This window comes from Canis lupus, chromosome 4 (genome assembly GCF_003254725.2).
Source record: "Canis lupus dingo isolate Sandy chromosome 4, ASM325472v2, whole genome shotgun sequence".
Lineage (NCBI taxonomy): Eukaryota > Metazoa > Chordata > Mammalia > Carnivora > Canidae > Canis > Canis lupus.
The window spans coordinates 64,875,796-64,894,860 of record NC_064246.1 but is presented as its reverse complement, the minus strand read 5'-3'; the positions used below and the strand labels follow the sequence as shown (position 1 = coordinate 64,894,860).

The following is a 19,065-nucleotide window of genomic DNA, read 5'->3' as shown; positions in this document are numbered from 1 at the left end:
AAAGATTTACTTTTAGATTGGTTGCTACATGTTCTCTGACAGAAAAAAAGATGTCATTTATTTTTGCATAACTATAAAATTTCTCCTATAATATTGTAAACAAGCATATTCAAGCACATACTGAATGATTAGGTCTTATATGAAACTAGAAAATGTAGCTGGAATAATAGTCTATGTATATTGAATTTTACCTTTTATTTGGAATATCATTTAGAAGTGACTTACATTTTTTCTGTGCCTGGGGGCATTATTTTCTATACCATTGCTATCGTCTGATTTCCTGCACAGAAAAGAAAGAAAATCACAAGATATTTACACTGCATTAAATCAAGTCAATACATCATTTATATCATGGCCATCAGGTTAAAATGTAAAAGGTCAATTGAAACAATTCATTTTTCCTAAAAAAATGTTTTACTCATAAAGTTGATTTTGTTTTCATACTGTTGCTTAGAGAAGAGCTGTTGCCACAAATGGCACTGAACCAAGTTGTTTGTTTTATGCAGAGGGAGAACTGCTTCTCTGCCAACATGAGTAAGGACTTGCATATATGGCTATAATTTGTGTGTAGTTGTGAGGCTTGCAAGATAATAGCCAATCAGAAGTTCAGCCAACATGTGAGATACACATGCTGTAATCTGACATGTCTATTACAATGAATTAGAGGTTATTTTTTTAATTTTATTTATTTATTCATGAGAGACACATAGAGAGAGGCAGAAACACAAGCAGAGGGAGAAGCAGGCTCTCCGCAAGGAGCCCGATGTAGGACTTGATCCCAGGACCCAGGATACCAGGATCACGCCCTGAGCCAAAGGCAGACGCTCAACCACTGAGCCACCCAGGTGTCCCATGAAGTAGAGGTTAAATATGATTCTTTGTCTACCCAATGTGCATCAGTGCAATACTACAAAAGGGGGCTTGTCATAAGACAAGAAGGACTACGCTAGGTAATGATGCATAACGAATACCCTTCTAGGTGTTATGGGCAGGCCTGAGCTCATTAAGCTATTACCAGCAGGTAATAAATTCAATTTAATCAAAATTTGGGGGACACTGGGGTGGCTCAGTGGTTGAGCACCTGCCTTTGGCTCAGGTCATGATCCCGGGGTCCAGGATTGAGTCCCACATTAGGCTCCCTGCATAGAGCCTGCTTCTCCCTCTGCCTGTGTCTCTGCCTTTCTCTCTCTCTGTCTCTAATGAATACATAAATAAAATCTTAAAAAAAATAATAAGAATGGGCATCAGTAAAAGAGAACCAGAAAGATAAAACACTCATAGCACTACAAACAAGATGTCCAAGTTTCCTTGGACAGAAAGAGATGCAGTTTCCTTCCAACTATAATTAAGAGTTTATGCTAAGATAACACCGTTTTGTTTTTCCTATCTGAGGTTAGGGAACTCCTGATACAATTTTCATGCCCTTACTTTAGGAGCTCATATGATGTTGATTTATCTTACCTGCCATACATGAACAGAGTAAAAATAACTATTTGAATTATGTCTACGAATATCTAAATGACAGCTGTCCACCCTACTTCTACTCTTTAACCATGGCTATAGACCACACGTCAGAACTTGTGCTGGCTGAGGAAGATAGACTTCAAGTGCCATTCTGTGTTGGTTCTATTTGTTCAGGCCTTCCATTTCCTACATTGCCTTCAGCAAATTTAATCTGATCTCATTTTCTTGCTCCATCCCTGGGCAGTGTTACTCAGACTTTAATTCCAGTCTTGGGAACCTCCATCACTGGACTCCATGCTCAGTCCTCTGGCTTAGAAGAACTAGTCACACACATCTTCACTGAACTAAATTACATCCTGATAATTTTCTTCTCAGCCCTCTTCATTTTCCACTCTAAACAAAGGGACTGTAAGAGAACGTGGGGCACAATATGTGTTCTTTCAGAAATAGTAACTAATAGAATTCTAGGCCAGTGATTTTCAATATGACAGGGACTTAGAATCAGTGATAGACATTTTAAAGAAATACAACCCAGGCACCAATCCCAGAGGTTCTGATCCAGGAGATTCAGTAAAGTCTGAGCAACTGCATTTTTAAGGAACATCCTAAGTGACCAAAAATATAGCCAGGGTTAAGAAATACTGCTTTACACAAATAATACTTCCTCATGGTTATTGAACACCCCTGTGCATCAAAGCCTATGCTAAGCATTTTTACAGACAGAATATCATTTAATCCAAAAGCCTAATATGGCAAATACTATCATTAAAGCCATATTGTTGTGGACAAAATTGAAGTACAGAGAAGAAAAAGGGGGATACTAATATAGGCAGGCAAACTCCACTTGCCTCTCCACAACATGGATGTGTACAGAAAATAACACACACATAATATACTCTTGTACTTTTTTCCTAACTGCAAACTTTTGTTTAATTTAAATTCAATTAGCTAACATAAGTACATCATTAGTTTCAGATGTAGACTTTAGTAATTCATCAGTTGTGTATAACACCCAGTGCTCATTACATCATGTGCTCTCCTTAATGCTCATCACTCAGTTACCCCATCCCCTACCCCTCTCCCTTCCAGTAACCCTCAGTTTATTTCCTAGTGTTAAGAGTCTTTCATAGTTTGTCTCCCATTCTGATTTCTTCCCCTATAATCCTCTGTTCTGTTTCACATATTCCACATGAGTGAAACCATGTAATTATCTTTCTCTGACTGAACTTATTTTGCTCAGCATAATACCCTCCAGTTCTGTCCATGTCAATTGAAATGGTAAAATTTCATCCTATCTGATGGCCGAGTAATATTCCATTGTGTGTGTGTATATATATATATATATATTCATCTGTCAGTGGACATCTGGGCTCTTTCCATAGTTTGGTTATTATGGACATTGCTGCTGTAAACACTGGAGTACAAGTTCCCCATTTGGATCATAACCTTTGTATCTTTGAGGTAAACATCTAGTTTAACCGCAAACTTTTTATTCCATTTCATATTTATCTGTATTTTACTCAAATGAAACTTTATCCGTAAAAAATAATACTTACAGCTGTTCAATTTGTTCAAATTCTTTCCCATCATCTGTGTAATAAAAGAGGACTTTATTAAGATTGGTTTATTATTCTTATGGAGTATGTATGTTGACTTAACTTTCCCCAAGTTAAGAATGCATCCCGTGGTTTTCCCTCTTTGGAACAAAAGAGAGACGGTACTACATAAGACGCCTGCATGTCCATCACTTCCTCCTCTTTCCCTGCTCTCTGGACCTTACTTGCAATGTTGATCAAGCATAGTCTAGTATCTAGGATTTTCAAGATCAGAATGATTGATTTGTAATTCTTTAAGTTATTAAAAATTTAGTACAAATCAGAAAAGAATATAGAACGTAAGATAAATTTTCTTAGAGGACCATTGTTTTCTCAACCCGGAATCTATCAAGTACATGCTACAAAAATAGAAAACTCACCAATGTCTCTTTGATGAGAACTCCAGAATGTTTGATAAATATATTCTAAGTGAGTTACCTAAGTGAAAGACTGTCTTTGAGATCTTTTATGTTAAGCTATCACAGAATCTTCTAATATTCTAGTACCAAAGCACCTATCCCTTGTCTGGTGTTTAGGTACCAGTAACACCAAAGCAAAAGGAAAAAAAGCTCATTTTTTATAACAAATTTTTTAGGAAGTTGAAACAGAAAGACCGTCAATGTAAGTTCATAGTGCTGTCACCATTAATACTACATAAATACCCCTCCAACTAACAAAGATTAGATATTTCCCCAAAAATCTAAAGCCACTACTATATTAAGTCATCATGCAAACATTATCTAAAGAAAGAAATCCTACCTGTGAGCTTCTTTTTCTTTTGGGTGTGTGTTTCATAAAGCAGAATAACAGCCACTACAATAACAACTTCAGCAGCTATTCCAAGAAATGGTTTCAGGGGAACCAAATAACTCAGCACAACAAGTTCAACGCGTTGTTCGCTCTCGCCTAAGGGGAAAGCTGCACGGCACCAGTAAGATCCCTTATTGTCTTCTGAAAGATGCGTTATCTTGAGCCTTGTCTCATTGGCATTTGTTCCCTTGATCTCATACTTATCATTCATTTGAACATCAATAGGAACCTAATATAAGGAGACATTAAAACCCATTCCTATAACAATCATAAAAGATACATGTTCTGAATGATTGAGTTTTGAGCAAAAGCTATAAAGCATATTAACGCTTATGAAAAGTTTACATATCAGAGTCCAAGAGCTTCATCTCCCAAAGATAGCAAAGAGAAGGGGTATTTTAAGTGCTAAGCACTCAGTGTTTGAAACTATAGTGTAGGTTGTTGTGGGTAAATATTAGAATTAAAGATCCAGAAAAACCCAGCCATCTGGGTTTCTCATTCTGATCCCCAACTAGCTTTCAAAGTACTTCCTCCTTTACAAGAGCAGGTGCACATCAAATCAACTACTGAATTTATGAATTAATGAAACTACTAAGTGTGATCATGCCTGTAAAGGAAGATCACTTGCTCCTGACCCTGGGAGTTCCTCAGACTGGAAATAAGGATGCAATCTTCAGGCTTTTGAAGCTGATGTAGAGGAAATGGTAAAAATCCCATGAGCCTGGTATATGTGGTTGTCTGCACACCTGTCTTCTCATATCTGAATTTCTTTCTCAGACAAGCTGGCTTCTGAGATTCACTGGATTTTCCCCAGCCTCTCAAGGGCCATACTAAGCTAGTTTGGAGTTGATTTATTTAATCCGTTCAAATTAAAACTTATTCTCATGCCATTTGATGTGCACTGTGCTATCACTCAACTGCACTGCTCAATAAATGCTAATCTGCATAAAAATATTCTTGGAGGTTATCTGATGAAGAACTGTGAGTTTATTTGCTCCCCAAAATTAAAGCAACCTGGCTCCCTATGCACAGCACTGCCTGTGCTGCTTTTTCAAAGTACCCTCTCTAACTCGGAGCTGATAAATCAAAGGAATGCATGTTTAATAGGCACCTCAGGTGATTCCAATGGGGATGGTTGGTCTACATTTTGATAAAACACTTGACTTAAAGTTTTGACCTATACCCTCTTCCCTACACTTCCCTCAGAGCCTAATATGACCCAAGTATAAGGCCAAATTAAGAGAAAATTACTACAGCAAATGGAGAGAAGCACAGGCTACATTCTAAAAGTTTAATATAATTAGCTTTAGGGGGTTTTTTTCTGTGTAGTGTCACATATAAATAATCTAGGCTATGTATTTCAAGTACTACAACTGATATTTATCTTTATAGATTTACATACATTTTTTCTAATATTTACCTACACAAAATGATTGCCTTTCCTAATCATCTGTAAGAAGATAAGCAGAAATATTAATGGTTTAAATCTAAGTGATTTGGAGCTTTCTTTAAAAACTTAAACCAATGTTATCACAAAATCAGTCACTCTCCCTTTTAAGTTCTTCTTCTGGTTCCCTTCAACAGTCTGTGGCGGTAGCAATTCTGTCTAAGAAGGAACCTAGTATTTCATTGTCAGATTTGCACTGTCTTGGGATGCCTGCGTGGCTCAGTGGTTAAGCATCTGCCTTCGGCTCAGGGCATGATCCTAGAGTCCTGGGATTGAGTCCCACATGGGGCTCCCTGCACGGAGCCTACTTCTCCCTCTGCCTATGTCTCTGTGTCTCTCTCTCATGAATAAATAAATAAAATCTTAAAAAAAAAAAAAAAGGGATCCCTGGGTGGCGCAGTGGTTTGGCGCCTGCCTTTGGCTCAGGGCGCGATCCTGGAGACCCGTGATCGAATCCGATGTCGGGCTCCCGGTGCATGGAGCCTGCTTCTCCCTCTGCCTATGTCTCTGCCTCTCTCTCTCTCTCTCTGTGTGACTATCATAAATTAAAAAAAAAAAAAAAAAAAAAAAGATCTGCACTGTCTTGTACTGTCTGCCCTTTCTAGAATTACAGCTTGCCTTTACAGGACTTTAATTTCAATGCTCATTAGTATCAGAGTAGTAGATAGATATCCCCTGTCTATTTAGGACAACGCCCTAAATTTCCCTGCTATTAGAGAACATTTGGGAGGAAGAAAGAAAGAAATTTTTTTCTGAATATCTATGTTTTTCTTATTATCAGCTCTTTGAATAGCCATTAATTTTTTATAGGAATGTAAGTATTTGACTTCCCTTAGAATTCTGGAAGGCCAAAAGAGGCCAATGACACTTACTGAAAGAACCCAGGCCCTCAGTTTTAAGTTACCAAATTTTCATTCTTTTCTCAAATGGCACCACTGTATTGCATTCTATCACAAATGTTTCCAGAGACAGAAGCTGGAAAAGAAAACTACCTTTTTTCCTAGATACTTTCATGGAATGATAAGAAAAAGAATCTTTTTGTTAGGGTTATTTCTAAACTCATCAATTAAAATTGAATTCTAACTTCCTTCTAAAAAATTTAAATGTTATTAAATCTTAAAAAATGAAATACCAGTTAATAAAACATTTAGAGTCTCTTCAGGTGTAAATTGTAATATGCTAAAAACATGAAATGACAATTCCACTGCTCTTTCTTTATGAAGACATAGTCCTAGGAATTCTGAGTCTGTTAATAATCTTATTATTTATGAAATTAAAGCTTTCACTTTATTTTCTTCAAATCAAAGACATATGATCTTACCTGTGCACTCCCATTATTACTGTACCAGGTCCAATTTAAAGAAGAACAGTGTTGACATTTACATATCAAGACAACTGAATCCCCCACATAAGTGATCAATGGTTTGTTTTTCCCTTGAACTTCAGGGACTAAGAAAAATTTAGAGAAATATATGTTACTGAAACAGTTTGAATAGGGAAATGTATTCAAGTTGAAGATAAATTCTCCTTTCATTTTCTCATCAATATTATTTTTTACATAATTTTAGTTACATATAACATAAAACTATTCTTTTAATTAGAATATAGTTGATACATAGTATTACATTAGTTTCAGGTGTACACATAGTGATCAGACCAAGTGTTCATGTTATGCTATGCTTACCACATATGTATGTACCATCTACCGCCATGAAATACTATTACAATATCATAGACTATATCCTCTATGCTGTACCTTTCTTCCCCCGGACTTATCCACTCCATAAACAGAATCCTATACTTCCCACCCCCTTTTACTCATTTTGTTCATTTCCACCACCACACCTCACCCCTCTGGCAACCACCAGTTTGTTGTGTCTATATATGATTTTTTCTTCTGCTTCTGATTGTTTTGTATGATAAATTTCCTAAGACAGTTCAAGGCAGATGCCATTAGTAACAGAATAAAAATGAGCACTTAATTTAGAAAAATTAAATTTTAAGGATGTGAATAACTTGGTAAAAAAATTAAAACATAAGAACATAAGAAAAGCATTAACAAGACAGCCAACAGCTCCAAGATGGAATCACTATTATGGAATGTGCACTTATACTAGAGATATAGATTGACCAATAAAGATGACTTTTATTTTTTTTCTTTTACTCATTTTAGCAGATTTTTGGTTTTATGTTTTGTTTTTCTTTTTGTTTGTTTGGCAATAGAAAGTATAAAATCATGTCTAATTTTTTAATGCTATTTTGATAAATTTTATAGATATTATTTGATATTCACTTGTTAGGAATCTTGTTTTTATATTTTATTTTGGGGAAAGCTAGGGTAGAAATAGACCCAGTTTTAAGTACTAAAGTTAGATTTCTAGATTAAATACATTTTCTAAGTGCTCTTAGCTTTGTACTACCCGAAGATAATTAGGCATTTGCTGAATGTATGAATCAGAAAGATGAGGAAGGGGGAAATCATTGGTAATGACTCAAAAAGAAATTCTGACTTGTATAACTACCAAAGAAGTGGTAAACTAGGGTTGGAGAATAGGATTTCTTTATAGGTTCTGTCCTTAGGTGATTAAGGTTACAAAAAGGTATGGGGAGTCCTCTTTTTTCCTTATTGTTTAAATTATACCTAAAAACCCTCTCCTTCATCATAACTGCTGACCAGCAGAATGTTGAATGAGACAGTGTGAATAAAAAAGAGATGCCGGGGCAGCCCCGGTGGCGCAGCGGTTTAGCGCCGCGTGCAGCCCAGGGCATGATCCTGGAGTCCTGGGATGGAGTCCCACGTCGGGCTCTCTGCATGGAGCCTGCTTCTCCCTCTGCCTGTGCCTCTGCCTCTCTCTCTCTCTCTCTCTGCATCTCTATGAATAAATAAAGTCTTAAAAAATATATTAAAAAAAAAGAGATGCCAACAGGAGGAAGGTATGTCACCCATGACAGCATAAATGCTTCAAGTAATTCATAAGAAAGATAATAGAGCAATCTTTAAGTCAATTGTTCTCACACTTTTCATAACCAGGGAAACATGTTTTGATGAAACTGAATGGTCTACAATTTTACATACCCAAAGATGTGAACCTCCAATCAGAAATTATAAAACATCCACTAACACTTTATGAAAACCTAGTCAGGTACCACTAGGGCACTCTTGAGAGAGGACAGAGGGAGTATATGTGACTATGTTCATTTAAGACATCCCAGTCAGAAGATAATCTGAGCATTCCTTTTGACTGAGACCACTAGTGTCCCACATTCTCTATTGGTCACCATCAGGCTCGGGAATATTTAGTTAATATGTGGTTAATATGTGTCCATTTCAAAGGTCAGGTCATTAAGTGTTTGAAGGAAGTCAGCACAATGTGATAATAATGTGACAAAGAATTTATTTGGGTCCAGGAAATACATACCTTCAAATTACAGTTTCAGTGTTAGTAATGTTGAGGACTTAGGTAGGTCATAACCCATCCTACCGTGTTGTTGAAAGGATTAGATAGGAAATCATAATACATAAAGTGTTTGCTGCAGAATAAACACCACAAAATTTTTATCGTGTACTGGTACTGCTTCTCTTAATTGACCTTTCTCACAATTTGTAATCCCATGGCCTTATTACATAGTGGTCATTAGCCAACTTACTAGGGTAGATCATCATCATGTGCAAGAATGATTTCTAGGTCAGCTAGGCATGTGGAACAGAGAAGAAATAAGACGTAGCTTAAAAAAAAAGAGAACTAGAAATTCATCTGAGTACATCTCAGAACTGTAGGAATGCATAAAAACACCCCAAAACATGGGAAAGGCTCCAAACTGAGTCCTTTATAGACCATCCAGTCCATATGAGAGATTAAACGAGTAAAATGATGAAAAATACAAGGGGATGAATTCACAGGGGACAAGGCCCAAAAGGGTGAAGAAACAGGAGCTTTGAGATGTGGGTGACAGCACCCATCCATCCTTTAATAACATCTATTAAACAACTTAGTGAAGCTGTAAAACAAATTCTACTGTTTGAAACACATTCAGGTGCTTGGTGAAAGCAGTTGAATAAGATTTTGTATAAGGATTACAATTTCAGTATAAATTAAAATAATTTAAATCATGGTGCCTCATTACTTCTCCTTATCATAACAAGAAATTAAATTGGTTAAAAAGTTAAAAAGAAAATCTTGTTTCCAGACTATAGTATGTGGAGCAGAAAGAACACATGGAATACTAACTTTATATATTACATAAAATCTAAGAATAAAAACGGACCCATTCACTACATACCAGCTATAAAAGGAAAAAGCAGAATAAAGCAACACTTTGACATAACCTATGAGTGAATTTTTTAAATAGAAGAATAATTGCTATCCTATTTTTTTATTTAAAAAATAAAAGTAAAGATTGTGTCTCTCACAATCTCATGTAAGTGTTCTACCTATTAAGCCAAACTACTTTTGTCCAGTTTCCTCCGTCTATGGCTCCCTCCTCTGGGCTCATTGGGGACCCAGATAGCAGTCTAATGCAGGAAAACAACCAATACAAGAAAATTGGACACAACGTTAGGCTCCAAGAGAATAGGTTGACCATCTGTCCTGATATTAACATAAGTGTATTTTGTTTTGGAGAAACAAGACAGTAAATTTCAGCATCAAAATGTTACAGGTTTAAATTAGGCTGAACCATTGAATATTTCATTCTGTTTCGTTTTTCTTACAATAGATCCAGTTTTCTCACTAGACACACTGGAGGTGATGGCAACAAAGGCTGGGCAGTGGCCCATGGATTCAAGTCCCTGGTGACCTCTCTAGAAAATCCCTCCTCTCATTCAGCCCTCCAGTTTTCCAGTCCTTGAGAGGAGGATTATCCTGGATTAGTCATGGTCCAGGGCACTGATTTGGCCCTGTTTTCTAGGGATATAAATCTGGAGGTATAAATAACTCAGCCTCATGCTCAGCATATTTTTCCAGACTCAGAAGAATATTATTCTCCTGTCTAGAGGAGTAAAGACCAAATTGACCTTGGGCCGTGAAGGAATACATGGCTCTTCTTTGGCTTAAGGTTAGTTTCCTAATTGAAGAAAAAGAAGCCTTCTGTATGGCAAAGCCTTCCAAGAATTCCAACAAGGTTTGTGACCAATACTGGCCACTAATAAAATGTTACTTTGTTTTGGTGTCCCATTTTTTGTGTATTTTCCTTACTTGAGATTTTGTTGGGAAAAGGAATGACTAAACCAAGTCAGGACAAAGTTATTTGAGGGCCTCCTGACAGAACACTATGATCAACCAGTTCAAGACCACTTCTTAGTCATACTTCATTCCAATATGCCCAATACCTGGTGTGGCATTGTTGTTAAATGAAGTCTGAGGACACAGAAACTCTTGGAAAGATAAACCCTACTTTAGGGAAGGCCTCAACTGAAGATCAGCCAATTAAGCTGAGTCAAGCTGGGCTAAAATAAGAATTCTTTTTTGAAGCCACAAAGTTCCTTCCAAACCACAGGTGAAGCAGAAGCACAGTCTTGAGTTCCACGCGGAAAGGTACAACAGGTACATATCTGGCATTGTTTTTCAGTAGTGCAGCTCTGTTATAGTTACTTCTCGAGCCAGGCTAGGCTTGCCTCAAAACAAACACTGCTTTGAAGGCAGACGCTGAAACCAGCTTTATTGGCCACTAGTTAAGGGCAGTTTCTGCTTTCCCAGCTTGTTGATCTCCCATCCCAGATAACCATCCTCGTTCTCAATCTCAGTGTGATTCTTTCTGGGAATTAATTAGGTCATGCTTTATCAGGAAAATATGTATTGAAATATGATCAAAATACTGGAATCTACCCATAGGCCAAGAATCAAAAGTAGAAGAAGGGGCAATATTTGGGGGAAAACATGGCAAAAAATACACTTTTTTCAGTAAGCCTCTAAGAGGCACAGGACTAGAAATCATGATGGGCAGCTGAAAGGGGCTTTTCAAGAAAATGTTGGGTATTTTTTGAGGTTTAGGTGAGTAACATACAATTATGCTATTAAACTATCCCAATGAAATGTTAAGATCAGGGTACAGACTATGGACTGTGCCATGACTAGTGATGCCAGAGGGAAACAAAATCAAAATTCTATTTTCTTTTCATCTCTTCTGCTTTCTTGACTATCCCCTCAACTATTGGCCAAGAGGACATTAACCATGACTCTGCTATACTTTATATGGTTGACAACAGCAGTGTAGATCTAAATTATAAAACGCACCATGGTCAGGAAACCCTAGTTTGTCTGAACCTCTCCAGAGGTCACAGTTGGTTCTGGGCTGCTACTTATGGTTGAAAATATTTATGCAAAGAAGGACAGCAATTAATGTGTACTGCTGACCTTTTAAAACTTTGGATAAGGCAGGGCAGGTGAGTGTCTTGGGATCAGATGAATCCACGTTTGAAGATGGTGAAATTGCTGATTCAAACTAGTGTCTAAGAAGATGGAGTCCAAGATTTATTTGGTGATGGTAAAAGCCCTATGGAGTCGTAAAGTTACAGATTTATATTTGCATATTTGTGAACTAGAAAAAAATCAGCCTGGGTCATTTTTGGCTCAAGGACATTTAGGCATTATCAAATTAGGGAAAAGATTCTTCCAACTAGTCAAAGACAACTAGACTTCAACACTGGGATTTGAAGCTGACATTCCAACTGATTCCACCATACTACTATTCCATACTTTGACCCTTTAGATACTTACTAGTGAAGACAGACTAGTCAGCTAGGCCAAGAGAGGTTTCATACCACTTGGTACCATCAAAATCTCACCATGACTTCTAAAAAGTTCTATGTGCTATTACTTATCCTTCACTAACTAAATTTTTGCATCTTTCTACTAAGAGATTTTAACAGTGATGAATATTATAGAAGTTTTCAGCAACTATGTCAGAATAGTTGACCTGAGCCTGAGAAACTGTAGCCCACCACTCATCTTTCTTGAATGAAAAGTAATCATCAACATATTAGCACTTGCAAGCTTCCAGTGTGACTTTTCCTTCTCCTATATCATCAACAGCCAAGCACACAAAGTCAGCAAGTTTTGTTTTGTTTTGTTTTTTTTGCATTGTACTAATTAGTGATGTTGAGGCCCTTTTACAATCTTGTAGTAATAAATCAACCAGCTCCCATAAAGGCAGAAACAGGGGCTTTGCTGATGAATTGTTCTAAGGACCCAGGCTCATGCACTATAGTTGACTCATGTAATCAATAGCAGAATGGGTTTTTTGGCTGAATTTAAAATAGAAGATAAAAAAGCTTTTTCAACCACAGTCTATTGTAGCATTGCTAAGAAAAATAATCCTTCTTAGGAAAACCCATAAGCAAGTCATGTGGAGACATAATATTATAGGATATTTATAAAAATATATGCCATCCTATAAACCTTATAGATCTAACTAAATAATACCTACAATATGAATTGTTCTTCAGATGCCTTTAAATTGTAATCAAATGAAATTATTTTTCCAAGCAATATTCAAATTAGATGAATTATAGAAAATTATTATTTTACCAAAGAAGATCTAAAAAGGCCCAATTTACTAATTTTATAAGTATCTTCAAGACATACTTCAAGACATACTTCAAGGCATACTTAAAAGTTATATTAATGGTAAGTGGGCATTAAAAACTAAGAAACTGAACTAAACTACTTTAAGAAAACTATAAAAAGATGGGCAGGCCGGGTGGCTCAGCGGTTTATCGCGCCACCTTCAGCCCAGGGCCTGATCCTGGAGACCCAGGATTGAGTCCCAGTGCTTCTCCCTCTGTCTCTGTCTCTGCCTCTTTCTCTCTCTCTGTGTCTCTCATGAATAAATAAATAAAATCTTAAAAAAAAAAAAAAAAAGAAAACTTTTATAAAAAGCAAAACAAAAAAAAACAAACCAGTAAATATTCAGTGGCTCTTTGCATTCCTCAAGTGCTTGATTTCAAACCTAGGCCTTGTGTTGTTGTTGTTGCTCCTGACATAGCCAGAATCAGCCTCCTGGTCTCAAAATAGATATGGAATCAAGAGGCTTTCTCCAAGACCACTTGGCATTAAATGTATTGCTATACTGAAAAGTGAAATGCTTCTGTTAATCTTCACATTAGAGGCAGGAACTATCACTGCCAAATAATAATTTAAGTAATTTATTATAAGAATGCTCATAGGAAAAGGCATAATATATTCAATATTTAAACTTTGAACAGGTATAACTAGTACATATTTCTAGAAAACAGTCCTGTTTAGATGGGGGAAAAAGCAATTTTTAAAGTTGAATCTCCTGGAATCACTTTAAGCCTCAAGATTTGATGAGTACTTCCTCAAAATCTATAGGCTTTCTTTGCATATTTAGAAGAGACTTGATAAAATGTTTATTAGAGGAGTGTGTGTGTGTGTGTGTGTGTGTGTGCCTGTGTTTAATATCCTCTTAGCTCATTAGGAAGGAAAGAAAGTAGGGAGGAGGAAGGTGGGGAGGGAGGGAAGGAAAGAAAAAGGGGCAGGAAGGGAATAAAGGAAGGAAATGTAGGGTGTATACTTCACTAAATTAAATTAAGCAAACAGGAAAGGAGATTAAGAGAGAATGCACATGATTAAAATAATAAAAGGATGGGAATAGTTTCTGCCTTTGCAGAGACCCGGATTGCATAAACACGAGGATTTATTATATTTACCAAGTAGGAACATTTACAAAACCAAATGAAGGAAATGAGTCTGTGAGAACAGAGGGAATATAAGGAGGGATATAGGAGCAGACAATCTTAAATCACGATAATGTTTCTGAGGCCGACCATTCTGCTATTGATGGGGCCTTGGAGACAGTATCCATATTTTGTCAGGGCAGCTAGCCAGACTTCACAATTTTCAGGAAAAGTGAAGAACGATTTCTCATGTACCTTGGGAAATTAATGTGAAGCAAAGCCCAAAATAGTTAATATGGCAACAGACCACATTTCCCAGATACCAGCAGGGACACTGTGGTTCACTAATCTATCACAAAATAGGGGTTTTTCATGAAGATAATTACTCAACTCAGTGACTAGTCTTTATTATGAGATTCAGACCTTTAAAGTTTTGGTTTAATGATAGTAAAATACTTTGGCTTTGGGAAGAGCCATGGATTGTATTCTGGAGTTTGTTCTTCTTTGAGGAGACCAAAAACAGGCTTCTCCATATTATTTTTAAATTTTATGGATCCCTAAACCCCCAAGTTCTGGAGCTACTGGTACAGAACACCAAAGCATATTCTCACAGTTTAGGGGTGCAGTAACTCAGACGCCTAGAGAGATAGTATAAAAGCTCTGAGTTTAGTGGGCTAAACCAATAAATTCAAAAGACTGTTACAAGTAACTGGCAGCCCCATCTTTCAAACTAATATCTGTGCTTTAAGCTGGGGGAGAGACAGGCATGGGAATGGATAGAAAAAGGAAATTCTACCACTAGGAGGACTGGGAATCTCCACTTTTTAAGGTCACCACTTAGGATTCAGTGAAAAGCTGAAATTCTTTCACTCGTTATGTTTAGTATTGTAATGATAATTTAAAAATTGGGGGATTTAGAATTCTAAGAATATAATGCTGAAGTTATTACTCTATAAATTATTAGTACTAACCTTTGAAATTAAATGTGCCCCTTTGTTCCTTTTCCTCTTCAAGGAAACAAGAATAGCTTCCCATTTGTTTGCTATCAGTGATGATAAACCTAAAGAGAATTTATTAATATAGGCTTAGTTCTCAAAACACTTCTTGATAAAATTGAAAAAGACTCAGCATGTAATCAAAATTCTAAAACAGAAACAATTCTGTAAATATGCAAATTAGAATATTAGCATAACTTTCAAGAGACAGTAAAGGAAAGAATGCCCAGTCATCAAAAATGTTTCCAAGTTAATGAATTTCATCTAGCTGTGCAGGTTAAAATTTTATGTACTCACATGTACTGGGTATACAGGATGCTTCCTGTTGCATTGGTGTGAATAGTCTCAAGTTGTTTATCACCTTTTTTCCAAGTCACATTTACTGAATTCACATTTCCAGATGTTATGAATTGGCATGTGAGTTCTATATTAGAAGGTCGTTCTAAAGTGATATTTTTTTCCACTGGCACACTGGAACGTACTATTAGCCACAGAAGAAAACAAAACAAAAGATGTTTTAAAAGTTACATTTAGGGGAGATTCAATATATAGAAAGGACTTTTAAGTCATCAATAATAATGTTCAATCAACAGTTTCTGAATGTAACATTCCTTTGAAGAATTATTCCTCTGTCAACATAGATCTTGTTCCCTTTATTATTCTCTTTCAGAGTCACAGCTGAAGAAAAGGTTTGTTACATTACCAGAATAGCAAAAGCCTAAGGCTATAATCTTAATCTCCTTAAAATTTCCAGCTGACAAGGATATAGGGGAAAGAGCAAAGTATAAAGGAGTGTCATACGCTCTGACAGTATAGAAACACTCCAACTATAAAAACAAACAAAACCTAAGAGAGAGAATGGAGTAACTGTTTTGACTCCCTTAAGGAATCATGTTATTCGTAGTTATTACAAGAACATTTTGTGTAAAATGTGGATTTGTGTGATACGCTAATTCTATCATTCCTAGTCTCCTTAGTCCTTAAAAACATGTAGGGATTGGATACAGATACAGATGAATGGCAGAGTTCAAACACTTACCCTGTTGTTCTGAATTTTCGCTGAATTTGAAATGCCAGTACAAAGCCATGAGGCCATGTATCAACTATATATAGATACCTATATCCCACTTATGCAGATACATAAGACTCAACCTGTTTTTGTTTTTTGTTTTTTTTGTTTTTTGCTTTTTTTTTTTTTTTAGCAGAGGTAAATAAAAGAAAAATATCAGGCAAGTGCACTCCTCTTCTTATACTAAATGTGCCACTGGTAACCAGATAATAGAGGAGGAAAACTTTCTTTTTATACAATTCCGGCCAATAAGTGAAGACATTAGAAATCTGACACAAGGATGTTGCAACCCCTAGTGAATCATAGATCTAGGCATTTTACATGAACTGCTGCAAACCCTTTCAGACACAGAACTGTATGTCTCCTGAGTAGGAACACCCCACTACCTGGGAAATAGTTTTTTGTCAAAAAAAAAAAAAAAAAAAAGGTAAAGGGGGAAGGGGTCCTGAAACTAAGTCTCTAGATCCAAGTAACATTTTACTGGAAATACAGAGGATGGAAAAACATATTAAACTGCACCCCATGAAAGTGATCAACAAAATCTAGAGTGTGAGAGAACTCTGTAAGATGAATGATCTGGGTTTTTTCAACAGTTAAACTAGAAAAAGGAAAGAAACCTAAAAATGAAAGATACTTTAAAAGATACCTTTAAAAAACGAAATAAAACTAAGCTATAATATTTAGGGGTGTACACCTGTGTGATAAAACAGTATTTTTTAAGATTTTATTTATTCATGAAAGACACAGAGAGAGAGGCAGGCTCCCCACAGGGAGCCTGATGCGGGACTCGATCCCAGGACCCCAGGATCACGATCTGAGCCGAAGGCAGACGCTCAACCACTGAGCCACCCAGATGCCCTGATAAAACAATTTTAAAAAGCAAGGATATGACTCTATAAAAAGTAGGACAGTGGTGGTTACTCTTAAGGGGAAATAAGGGGTTGTGTCTGGGAGAGGGCACTGTATTATATAAACACATTTCTCAATCTCATGCTCAATAGTATAGTATCAGTAAAAGCAGAATGCTGAACCAAAATATAGAAAGAAATAAACAGAAACTAAATAGCGTAACATCACTTTTAATTACATTTAAAACTTTACAAAAATGCTTCCTTAAGCAATGACCAGGTGCAAAGTTTGCAAACAGTGAAGTACAGCTAGTGTGAAGTGCTTTGTGAGCACATACCTAAAATAACTACTCCTGTAATTACAAAAGTGCTGAGTTGAATTATATGCGCAAAAAGAAAGGTAAAAAACAACAATAACAACAAAAAAAAAATAAGAAACACACAAAAGACCTGAGTATAGACAGATCTCAACAAGATTCAATTATACAGAGAAAAAATTGAGTGGTTCAAAATAAAGGAATTTATGTATCTTGGTACATTTGCTGAGCATTTACTGCATACCAGAAATTATACTAGGTTCTAATAATAAGGGAAAATGCTTTAAAGTTCATTATATTTGGTCCTAAGCTTCCGTTCTCTGTAAATTTTCCTCCTTCACCTCTAGCTCTGGGGTATCCTTAAAACCTAGCCTTGTCTTTCTGTCAAACAAATTTATTTCATTAGTCAATTTCATGAAGGAGTTCTCCATACATCTCTGTCTTCACCCCAATATAGCAAATTCTGGTATCTTACCACATTACAGAAAGCGCTTTATCATAGGTTTAAAATGGCCTTAACTGTTTAACCTGATGATGACCTCTTTCCAGAGCTCATGTTTTATTTGATATCCCCAAAACATCAGACATTGCCAGAGACTACATACCCCTTAATATTCCCTCTACCTTGCTTCTATTTCAGGATCTTAACATTTTTGCCAGTCACATCAACTCTTCCAACTACCCATAAACATTTGTATCCCTTGAGACTTTGCTCTCTGGCCTCTACTTTTCAATTTAACACTCCCAAGTTGGATTTAACTATTATTTCTAATATCCTTTTTTTGGCAAAAACTCTTGGCCCCATTCCAGACTTCCTTCTTGACCCCCAGGTCCACAGCTCTGGGCACTTACTAAGCATCTAAGCCTAGATATCTCATGGGTACCTCAAACTCAACATATCCAAGGGAGACGGATTAGCCTTCTTGTCCCCTGACTCAAGACATTGAATCGCATGTGGTGGAACTCAGTTGATTCTACCTCTGAAATATCAATCAAATTTGCCCAGTTTTCTCCAGCCATTTTTACTATAGGCCTTTGAGGTGGTTCAGGACATACTACCCTCAAAATGTGGCACCTTGGGATACTGAATAGTTAAGCTGAAGGAGTATGAGAAAACAGCAAAGCAGGTCACTCTGACCTTCGGCCTGCCCTTCTCCACTGAAATAGGTCATAAAACCCTGAGATAGTCCCTTCCTATACCTGGAAGAAAGGAGTATCTTCATCTCTGAAGACAAGGGGATGCAGAGAAGAATCCTAACAAGCTTTGCTACACTTCTCCCAACCTATTATCTATCCCAACCTATCTCATACTCTGACCCATCATATTGTCCTATGACTGTCTATTCTTCCTCAAACCTAGCATAAAAATACTCAGGTTTAACTACTTCTTTGGATCTTCATTTCCTTATGAAGGATCCTGTGTCACATAAAATTTATATCAAATAAATTTATATGCTACTCTCCTGATATTCTGTCTTTATCAGTTAAATTTTCAGACTCAGTTCCCCTATAACTTTTTTCCTCTCAATAACCTTATTTTTAATCAAGACCAGACAAATGACCTCCTATCTTCTCTTGGGTACATTTTCTCTTCCTCCACATACTTTCTATAACAACATCAAAATTGTCCTTCTAAAGCAAAACTCAAATTATATAATTGCCCTGATTTCATTTGCAAAAAAGTATCTTTTTTTTTAATTGTGGTATAAAAATACTTAACAGGAGATCTACCATCCTAACCAATTTTAATTGTACCATAAGTGTAGTCATCAATAACGACAATGTTATACAGTAAATCTCTAAAACATAACTGTCTTGCATAACTGAAACTTAGTACCTTTGACTAATACCTCCCCAGTTCTGTCTCAACCAGCACCTGGCAACC

At 36.5% G+C, this 19,065-nt stretch overlaps 1 protein-coding gene across 1 annotated transcript in view; it reads right to left on the bottom strand.

Moving 5' to 3' along the window:
* The window catches only part of EMB (embigin), a 51,902-nt gene that overhangs the window by 6,731 nt on the left and 26,106 nt on the right, over positions 1 to 19,065 (bottom strand). The window contains exons 4-9 of the mRNA XM_025434795.3: positions 15,244 to 15,427; positions 14,923 to 15,011; positions 6,638 to 6,765; positions 3,819 to 4,098; positions 3,021 to 3,054; positions 226 to 280 (exon numbers count right to left, since the gene is read on the bottom strand). Of these exons, the coding sequence (XP_025290580.1) occupies positions 226 to 280; positions 3,021 to 3,054; positions 3,819 to 4,098; positions 6,638 to 6,765; positions 14,923 to 15,011; positions 15,244 to 15,427 (770 nt within the window). The remainder of the gene's footprint in view (positions 1 to 225; positions 281 to 3,020; positions 3,055 to 3,818; positions 4,099 to 6,637; positions 6,766 to 14,922; positions 15,012 to 15,243; positions 15,428 to 19,065) is intronic.